General features: G+C 35.4%; 1 protein-coding gene across 1 annotated transcript; it reads left to right on the top strand.

The window, feature by feature from the left end:
• TIAL1 (TIA1 cytotoxic granule-associated RNA binding protein-like 1) lies at positions 1-7055 on the top strand. The gene is made up of 8 exons (XM_009702297.1): positions 1-275; positions 741-816; positions 4053-4161; positions 4464-4559; positions 4644-4728; positions 5024-5147; positions 5625-5764; positions 6669-7055. Coding segments are annotated over exons 1-8 (750 nt in total). The 5' UTR covers positions 1-273; the 3' UTR covers positions 6787-7055.
• Positions 7056-11113: the final 4058 nt, after the last annotated feature.

Here is an 11113-nt window from a genome sequence, read left to right as displayed (position 1 = left end):
TATTATACATTATTTATATATACATATTTTAGTATTTACATTTTAACATTCTATATTCAGTGCAGTTCTATATTTCCAATCATTTTAACTTACTCACTAAAATTTCTGTGTAAATTTGTTGTTTTCGTACTGGTGTGCTTAGCATTGTTGTTAGTTTTATTCTCCTTTCTTAAATTTCTGAAAATGTCAATTTTTCAAAATTTACAGCTACCCAAACTCCAAAATGATGGTAGAGAATTGACCAAGAAAAATAAAGAAATCTGTTAACAGGCCATGTATGCCTTTTAATTCCTATTTTTTCCTCTTTTTCGATTTTTTAATATTTCATATATTTTGTATCACTAGGCAGAAGACATTTAACTATTTAGAAAATGCATGGTAAATTAGATAGAATTGTTACAGTAATTTATAGAACAGTAAACCTTAGAGGACCCTAGCCAATAGAATATTAGAAAAGGAAACTTTGTTTCTCTTATACTTCAAATTTGAACATTCTAGTTTTAGCCGGTATAGGTTATGTGGATAGGTTGCATGTTTATTACATGTTATTTTTTTTGTCCTACTGCTTTTTTCTAACAGGTAAAGAAGCAATAGGGAGAGTTCAGGAATGACTGTAGTTTTAGGGCTAACTGATTTTATAAGAAAAAATTATGCTCACAATACAGTGTGTGTGGTTCCTTTTAGTTTTTATTTTGCAGGTTATTAATATTACCCTCATATAGCTGTGCTTCTTTTCACAGGGATGCACGGGTAGTTAAAGATATGGCAACTGGAAAGTCAAAAGGCTATGGTTTTGTATCTTTTTATAACAAACTGGTGAGTAATCACAATGTAGATTTAAAATAATTGCCTATTTTCCACTTCTAGTTTTGCCTCTTTATATATTCAGTACGTATCAGACTTTCCCAAGGGAAATAAATTTGTGCGCACAGGACAGATTTACTTTAGTCAAAGGCTTCTGTTATTTATGGTTAAGGGTCGAAACAATTCAGGTGACGGCGATGCTACAAGAACATTGCAAAAAAAATTCGAGAACATTGTCAAAGAAGATTCCTGAACGTAGAAAGCTTGCTTGGGTGTGTTAGGGTAGCTCAGCATAGTCTCTGGATCCATCTCTGCTGCAGTGAGTTGGATGCCTGGTCTGATCGGTTGTGCTTTGGGTCTCTTAGCTCAGGCACCACGCCAGGTCCAGTGCAGTTCACTATGTTGAGGTAGGAGCCCCTGCAGAACAATGCCCAGGAGCCCTCGGTCCTGAGGCGTGCAGTGCCATGCTACACAGTGGGGTTTGGTCTTTGCCCAGGTTTAGCTTCACGCCAAAGCTCAATCTTTCTGGGGACCTAATGCAACCAGGTGTGTCATATGCTGAGATACGGCTGGATTAATTTATTTTTGGAGAGTAAAGCTCTTGGTCCTTTGCTTGAGGAGTTAGAACATTTTGAGACCTAAGGTGGTTCTTTGTATTGAGTAATTAATTTGCAGCGAAGAGTTGACTCAGTACTTCTAATGCATTTTGCTTACGCATATTGTAAAACTGAAGGTTGTTTTTGGCTTTGTGTTGGGTGGTGTTACATAATGGCTAATGTTATGTATGCCTAGGAAAAAAATGCTTCTCACAAATGACTGATATCCCTTTCCAATACAGATATTGAGGATATTATTTGTAGAATTTAATCAGTATAGTACTGATATAAATGGTAGGGCAGAGCACTATTTTTAGGTGTACAATTGACTCAAATAATTTGTGGTGATTTGGAAGTTAAATGTTTGACAGCGTAAGAAGCTTGTGAAAATTATTTGGAAAATTGAGCTGTATGTGTGTAGAGGTACATTTAGGACAACATGGGGAAACTGTGTCAACCATTTTTCTTAAATATTTTGCATAGGAAAAAACCATACAGTTTAGGATTTTAGGCATATAAGCCTGTTTGTGTGGTCAGAAGTCCTACATGTCGAGACTCTCTTTCTCTCCTATGTAACAGTTACCTGGAGCTGAATCTTAATCAGAAGAAAAACTTGCAGTTTCTTTTCTTCAGATTTGCAAATGCCATAAGATACTACAATTGAATGCCTTGATTTAGAGTATTTTTCCACTTGCACTTGGTTTGTGTTGCAGCTGAAATACACAAGAGGAATAGATGTCTTATTTCCTTGTACCCCTGTTGCCTTATCATATGGTTGTATTTGGTTTCTGTAACTGTAGGGGAAATGTTACAACAGTCATATGGAATGCAGGTTACTGGATTCTTTGAAGACTGAGCCATAAAAACTCCAATTTAAAGTCTGTATCCATTCTGAAAAATTAATGGGTGGATTCTAAATGTAATACTAAAAAGTACTTCTAAAATTTATTTTCTGATTGCTGTTCATTCAAACAGCAGCTGCACCTACAGGGTTATGGCATGACCATCCTGAGCTGGTAGTTTAAGGCAAGTTTTTCAGAATTTATTGTCATTGTGCTAGATTTGGGGAAGTGGGATATGTTCCCAGACTTCAGGTACTCCTACCTGAGGTCTTAGTGCACACCACAGTTAAGAGAAAATTAAACTCCTACATTGAACTAAAACAGTTATGGCTTGGGCTCTATTCCATTTTTGTCATAGCTTGATCCTCAGGACTGGAAGCAAGATTCATTAGAGCTAGTTTCCTTTCCTAGTCAGTTTGGAACTTACTCATTACATTTTGGGAGTGAGGGTGCTTGAATAAATTTGGGGTTTTGGTTGGTTTTGGTTGGTTTTTTTTTTAAATTGTCTGGTGGTTTGTTTTTGTCTTTTAGGATTTTCTTTTTTTCTTATTGATCATCTCGTAATTTCTTTTTTGTATTTATATATTGTCTTCAAAATGAGCGCTCTGTGTAATTAAAACTTAGGAGGATCAAGGTCTTGAGTGATTTGAGTTTGAGACGAGCCTTATAGCTGGAAGCCTTCAGTGTGAGGCATGACAGTGCTAGCCGCTCACCTCTAACTTGTCGCTATGTTCTCTTTGTCCCTTGTGCTTGGCATTTTCTTAAACTTTGTGCCCTTGGAAAAGCATTTCAAACATACGCACTATTTGCTCTGCCTCTCTTCTTTCAAAGCGATTGGGGAAAAAATTGCTTCTTGCAAGTGTTAGCAAACTTATCCCTTGCTTATTAGATATTTCTAATTCATGCTCGAGATGAGAAGTTAAGCCACGTGGGCCATGAACTCTTGTGTATGTGTGTGTGTTCATGCAATGACTTTAATATTTAGAGCACTTACAAAGCAGGCTATGCTCAGATATATATTGTATGCCTCCAGAGGGCAGAAGAGAGGGTAAGAGGGGTGTGTGTGTGTGCACAAATAATAAGTACAAGAAAACTTAGATGCTCAATCTATTTGTATCTCAGCATTACAGTTTCTTAGTTACTACCATTCAGCCTTCCCGGAACTTTTTATTTTTCTACGTAAACTTGGCCTATTATGTTAAATACATATTAAAGTTCTCAAAAAACACATTCAGATCTTATTATACAATGTCTTTTGCAAACACGTACTGCATGGTATAAATGTTACTTGGGTTACGTCTGAGAAATTTTTCAGTGAGGGATTTTTGATGAGGAAGTCTTTCCTGACTTTTCATCTGTTACTATTAAATACACTTCTGTGTATTGTGTTTTTAGTACAGTCAATTGGCAAGATAATTTCGTTTTTAAAATATTATAATTAAATTTATAGTTGTTTTATTTCAGTAATTGCTTCTGGCATCTGTATGACCTTTGTACCTTTTTTGGACAGCCTTCAAATATTCTAATACAGGCAGTATATGTGTAATTGTAGTTGGCTTCTAACCTGTGTGTGGAAAATGGAGGTGGAAGGAAGGTTTTACCATTTCACTTGTGAGGGCCTTCTCTGTGTGCATTGACTTTGTTACTGCATTTTAGGCTGCTTCCTGTGATTGTTCAGAATTTCATGTGCTTTTTAGTACTGTTACTGGTTGTATGGACAGAATTAACTGACAACCAAGTCTTTCTTAGAAGTAGACTCGTACATACTTCTTGTGTGGATGTGTTATAGTTTTTATTTTAATCTCTTTAGGATGCAGAAAATGCTATTGTACACATGGGAGGCCAGTGGTTGGGAGGCCGTCAGATCAGAACTAACTGGGCAACACGGAAACCACCAGCCCCCAAAAGTACACAAGAAAGTAAGACCTTCATGTTGTGCTGTGTTGTGTTTGCTCTCTTGCACGTCACTGTTTAATGGAGGAATAAAACATAATGTTGCCAAAATCATGTCACTTAATTACATATCTAGCTTGACTTCCAGAACTTAAAGAATAGATTTTTTTGTATATTATGTCAACGTAGTAGTGGCACTACTGGTCTATCATAAAATATTGAATGTGGTTTTTTTAATGTATAATTCATACTTGTGTATGAGGTAAGTATCTGAGGCTCTGTGGTTACTGTTAGCCTACTGCTTAAAAACAGCCTTCTCTCTTTATAGATAATACAAAACAATTGAGATTTGAAGATGTAGTAAATCAGTCGAGTCCAAAAAATTGTACTGTGTACTGTGGAGGAATTGCCTCTGGGCTAACAGGTATGATGTGTTACTGCTTTTTTTATTATTGCAGCTTTTTGGACACCAAGATGGTTACTAATTCAAAAACATTATCTGTTGTAGATCAACTTATGAGACAGACTTTTTCACCATTTGGACAGATTATGGAAATACGGGTGTTTCCAGAAAAAGGTTACTCATTTGTCAGGTATGGACAGAGAAAAATAAAATCTGTGATTTTGTTCATGTAATGTGGTTTCATCTTTCTGTAATTTCACTTGATTTGAACTTCTGCTGATACATTAAAAGCTGTCACCATATGTTCATAGAAAAATTTGGAACTTTTAAAAGTGGCCACCAATCTTTTTACCTGAGAAGATGAATATCTGTGAATGCAGATCTTTTTCTCTGGATTTCCTGTATGTATGGAGTCACTGTTTTTTTTTAACAATCAGGTAAAAGTATTATAAAGCATAACATTACTTTGTTTTTACATTCTTTAGATTTTCAACTCATGAAAGTGCAGCACATGCTATTGTTTCAGTTAATGGAACCACAATTGAAGGACATGTTGTTAAATGTTATTGGGGTAAAGAATCCCCTGATATGACTAAAAACTTCCAACAGGTAACTCCACTTTAACCTTTTCATTATATTACAAAAGCAATTGTGTATATACCTGTAATGCCTTTCCAGTTATAATAGCTAAATTTTGTGGTAGAGTTCTTATGAAATTCCATGGTCTGTCTCAGTTATGTTCCAGTTGTTCATCAAATTGGGCTAGCAGTTTTGATGGAGTATCTGTTACTGTCTTCTGGATATGATTCAAGACAGGGGGAAACTTTGAGGTAATTCTGATTCTTGCTAGTTCACCAACTGCAGACTAGATGACTATCCAACGAAACACTCTTTGGTATTTCAAACACAAACATGTTTTTCAGTACAAGGATCTAATTAAGTCACAGCGATGTCTTACTTTTCTGATCTCATTATTGCTCGTTTTAGCCCTGTGATTGATATAGCCCAAAATTTTGCCTTCATCAGCACAAAAAGAACATCATCTGTTTCTAGAACCTGAGGTACTATGAATTATTCTCTCCTTAGGTGGATTACAGTCAGTGGGGGCAATGGAGCCAAGTATATGGAAATCCACAACAGTATGGGCAATATATGGCTAATGGGTGGCAAGTACCATCATATGGAATGTATGGCCAAGCATGGAATCAACAGGGTTTTGGAGTAGAGTGAGTAATTGTGTTTAATTTTTTAGAATATTCCAAGAATGTTATATCTGAGTTTCAGGCTCATTTAGTTCCAGGAATGCGCAAGGTTTCAAGCCTTAGGTGGACTCCTATGTGTTCAAAGCCTATGTTTAATGATTTGTGTGGACCAAATAATGGGGTGAGTCACTCTGACTTTGTACTCGATCACATGTTTTATGTGTATGGGTGTTTTGAGACTGAAGGCACAAAGACCACCTTCTCTGGTAGAGTTTTGGATGGTGGTCTTGTGGTGAATACTGGAGAGTCTGAGCCAGGGAGCCCAGGCATTTGCCAGAAGGATTGCTAACCCTGGAGAGAAGAAACTACATACTGACATTTTAACTTGCGCAGTTTCAGAATTTGGGTGGGCTTTTAATACTTCATCTCTTGAAGACTGAAGTCTTCACAGCAACTTTTTGTTTTAACATGCCTTTAAAATAACTTCTTTGTTTACATAATTCCTCGTTATCTCTTGCCAATTAAACATATTAAGCCCTGATAAACCTATCACTGGTATTCTTGCCGATTAGCCATTGGGAATTTTTTGCATTTCTGCATCACTGATGTTGACTTACAGCCACCTGCATATGTACATGCATTTGGAGGCAGTAGTCCTATGCAACTAGTACCCAAAGTTTGTGGGGCTTTTTTTTTTTCCTTTGTTCTTAAAAAACTTACGGTATTTTCAAGAATCACATGTTATGGCACTTGACCTGAATTACTTATTAAAGAGAAAAAGAAATTGTTCTATTTTGGTATGAATAGTATTGTAGGAAGTATGTTTTTATGTTCTTTTTTTTGTCTGTTGATTTGTAAATAACTTGACTAGCTTGCATATTTTTCTTTTCTTTTCCCTTTTTTTTTAACCATCCTGTTTCTTTTTAAGCCAATCTCCATCTGCTGCCTGGATGGGTGGATTTGGTGCTCAACCTGCCCAGGGACAAGGTGCTCCTGTAATACCTAACCAAGCTGGATATGGTATGGCAAGCTACCAAACACAGTGAGCTGGGACTCTGTTTAAAAGTGTGTATTTCGTGATAGGCTGCAGTTTCCAGTGACATTCTGAAGACTGGAATGTAGACAATGAAAAAAGAAAATATTTATTTTAAAAATGGAAATGTTTGGAACCTTTAGCACAGCTTTGCTTTGGTGAAGGACACAAATGTCTTCTAGTTCTGCCTTTTTAAGTTTTTGTTCATGATGGATATGGACATGTTTTTCTTTGTGTACAAAAATTAAAAATAAAGTCAATAAAGACAATTCTGACTACAAATTTTGATATAGTAGGAGAAATGGCTAATGAATTTGATCTCTAGGTTACCATTCCATTTTTTTTGTTCTGTCTTCAGTGTTTTATATCACTGTGCTTTTTAAGAGAAATGATGTTGAAAAACAGCAAGTTGCTTTTAGTTGAACACACATCCTGAAATAAACTGTGGACCAATCATTACAACCTGCTAGACAGTATTGATTTTTCAAGAAACCTATGGGCATCGCTCAGAAAGAATATGTAGGTCTTGGAATAATTTTTTAAAAAAAAATATTTAGTTTTTCTACATGCTTAAAGAGAACAGTCCGATACAAAGAATAGATCAGTCTAAAATGAAAAACAGTACTGTCTGAGTAATTTCACATAACTTTTACTGTCCACATTCAGGCACACATTAAAACTTTTCAGAGTTGGTTCGCTTATTAAGACTTTAGTAATTTGCATTTAATTTTGAGAAGTAAAAACGTTTTTGCAAGTATGTTGTTTGTATTCAAATCAGACAGTCATACTTGTGCTTTTACATAAAGTTTGAAGGCTACACATTGTAAATATTTCATAATTACAGTGTTTCAAAAGCATGCTCAAACATAGAAGTAGCAATGTAATTATTCAAAGTAATACTTAATATACTCTACTGCTTTAAATGCAGTAGATTGACAAGAATGTGCAAGACTGACATTTCCAAAGTTGGCTATTATGTAAAGTTACATAAAGAACTATAACAAAGAGCCTTAATTTTAATTTCATAAATCTTTAATGCATCACCTTTTTGTCATTAGAAATATGAATTTTTTGCTTTACCTTATTTGGTATGTAAATACCTTGGTTAACAACCTTGTAAACCTATTTCAAGGTTATTATAAGTTGTATAGTATCTTAAGTGTTTTGAAAAATCTTGATGTTTTTTAAGTCTAGAAATATTTTGCCCAAGAATTTTTTAACAAGATTGTTAAAAACATCTTATTTTAGAGAATATTCAATGTGCCATTTGGTAAATGGAGATGCAGTTGAAACAGTACACTGAGTTGTGACTTATTTTTAATTAAAGTTTTTGTCTTTATGGGTGGTTTGCATGTGATGAACCTGTACAGAGGCTGGGTTGTTTGTGTACTGAGTGTGTATATGGATAAATCATGAAGATGTTTAAATGGTATACTTGGGTTATTTCTGAATTATTTTATGGATACATTGATATAAACTGCCTCAATAAATTTGAAGTTGAAAATGAATGTAAGTTAGATATAAGTACTGTGTCTTACCTGTGACAGCTAGGGGGTGCAAATGTTTCAGCTGTATACTGAAATACACTGAGGCAGGCACAATTTAAAAAAAAAAAGTAGGATTTGCAGTGATAGTTCAGTGAAGCAAACTTGCATTTTAAAAGAAACAGATTGTTTGATTTTTAGAGATGATAGTTCTAAATGAGTGAGAAGCTGTATATTTTATCTTTTCTGTTTCTTACCATGCAAGTGTTGCAAGTTAGAATAGATTTTGAAATGGAAACTTGCAGTTTTGTTAAACCCAGCCAGGTTGTGCAAATAACTACACTTAATGCTGTAGCAAATCACGTGAGGTTTTTTTTTCCCTCCCTATTCTACTTGACATGCTAAATAGTACCTTGACTTTTAGATCAGGTTGAAAGTGAGATATACTGGAAGAGCAATTTAGTCAGTTGGCTCAACTGTACCCAGAGATACTTGTAACTCTGGGCATCTAATGCATGCAATAATGACTGAAGTTAGTGTGGAACCATAAGTGCTTGTGATGACAGAATTGGCCCTTTATCTCTGTTTCTCCTTTATGGTATACATAGTGTTTTTCTGCTCAAGTTAGCAATCTTGTCTACAGGACTTTGTTTTTCTATAAATTTTGTATATATGTGTATATCTACGCGAGGATCGGCCTATACATTGTAGTTTGGAAAAAAAATCACAAGTAAGTCTGCATTTTTGTTATCTGGTTTAAAAAAAAAAAATCACGAGCTGGTAGATACATGAATTGCAAGATACTTTAGGATTTCTTAGACTTCACTTGAAAGCTGGGATTTCTACCTAATTCTATGTGTTTGACATATGACTATGTTCTGGATGCATGCTGGTATATAAGCAGTATGTTCTTTAGGCGCTACTGAAGATTTAGACGATTGCCATATAAATGCCCATATAAATGGGTGTAAGATTAAGGCAGTGATCTTTCAGGTCTCAATATGTAGATCACCTTAAATCTGGTTATTTAATATGCCTGCTGTAGAGCTGGGCCGTACCTGACCTGTGTGTCAGGATGAAAGATAGGATATACTTTCTCATTTAAGTCTTTTGTCATTGATTTTTATACAGCTTTTCTTTAATGGTGATATTTCTTCGCAGACTGCTCAAGATATGGGAGTCGCCAGTGTCCTTTAATGTTTCAATAGCACTGCGAGGAAGAGTTGTAATTTGGATTGCTTTCTACTCAGTAGCGTTCATAAATGCATCACTGACAATTTTTTGGCACCAAAGAGCCTCTTGCACCATACTGCTTTTACGCGTGACTGTTACGCTATTGTAGTTTCTCTAACGAGAAATCAACCACTACCTAACCCCTTACCACTAGGATCTGGATTTCAAAAAGTATTGATTTATCATGGCTTAAGCTGATGCGTGCAACCTGAAGCGAGGTTGTAGTCTGCATTTGCAGAAAATGTTCAATAAAAGTGAAACATGATAAAGGGCTTATCCTGTATTGTCATCTGTCAAAACATTGTCCCTCTTTGCTGTAGAACCGACAACAGGCGTACAAGGCTGAACTTGTAAACTATGCACTTGCAGTCATGTAAAAGATGTTTTATTTAAAATTTTTCATACAAAACCAGTTTGTATTTTGCAGAGTTGCAGTAGCAAGGCTGTAAATCTAAGGTTATGTGTAGCTTTTCATCAGTCCTGCCTCCTTGTGTATATTTGTTAACAGTTTTCAGACATACTCTTCCTGCAGAAGCTTCTTCCTTACTCGGCTAACTTCATGAGACAGCTGTTCACTGTATCAGAAACATTTCCTTCATTTCACTAGCCAAAAAAAGTCTCGCAGTGAATAAGGCTTAGTTTTGCAGAAAATTAGTGATTTGTTTTTCTTGTGTTTGTACACAAGGAAGCAGACTTAAACTGTATGGACATGATTAGTGTCTGATACTTCTCAATTATCTGACTGTTTTGGAACAAGGGCATGAGTCTTTGTTTTAATGATGTGGAACTGTTTCCTGGTTAGCAATAAAAGATTTTGTTGCACTGTTCTTACACTGCAAGATACAGGCAATCTTTTATTCAGTATACTTCAAAAAAATGGATGGGGTTTGTAAAGAACTCCCTTGTTGCAACTAGAATCTTCATATATAGATACAGTTTGGGATCTGGATTGCTGCTGTCATAGCAAAAGGTGGTTGTTCTTTTGAAACTGAGTGACAATTTATTTGTTCTGATCATATGTGGTGCCTGTTCAACACTGGTAGAATTAAGGGTTTCACTATGTAATAATGTTTCTATTTGTAAAAAGGCAACTGCAAGTCATAGCTGCTGGGAAGGTCTTTGTCATGTTTCAGTTCAGCCAACTTTCCTAAATCCAGTTGATTGTTTAAAAAAAAAAATATTTAAAAGATGCTTGTGTTTTTCAGTATCACATGGATAAAATCCCCACCACCACCTTTACCATCACTTCAAATCAAAGAAAATGCTGAAGTGTTTACTGAATGTTTTACTTTAAAAAGAAACAGGACTTTTTGTTGATGAGTGAACACTGGTTCTGTCATCTTTCTGGGGATGTATGCTGATCTACATCATGGATGTGAATGACATGTTCTGCTCACTGACATTTAAAGGGTAATGACTCAGAAAGTTAATTTGACATCAGTAATGATTATTTGAATACAAGTTATTCGTGCTGAAATACGCAGCCACTCATGCTTTGATTAAAGCTGATCTGAATCTTACTGGTTATTAAAGTATTCCTGATATACTGTGGGAAGAAACATTGCTTTACCTTGTTTCTTAGTATTCATGCTGTCAATAAGACGTCAGAGTTGCATAGACAGT

Source organism: Cariama cristata, unplaced genomic scaffold (genome assembly GCF_000690535.1).
Source record: "Cariama cristata isolate BGI_N322 unplaced genomic scaffold, ASM69053v1 Scaffold45266, whole genome shotgun sequence".
Classification (NCBI taxonomy): domain Eukaryota; kingdom Metazoa; phylum Chordata; class Aves; order Cariamiformes; family Cariamidae; genus Cariama; species Cariama cristata.
This window is presented reverse-complemented; position numbering and strand designations above follow the sequence as displayed.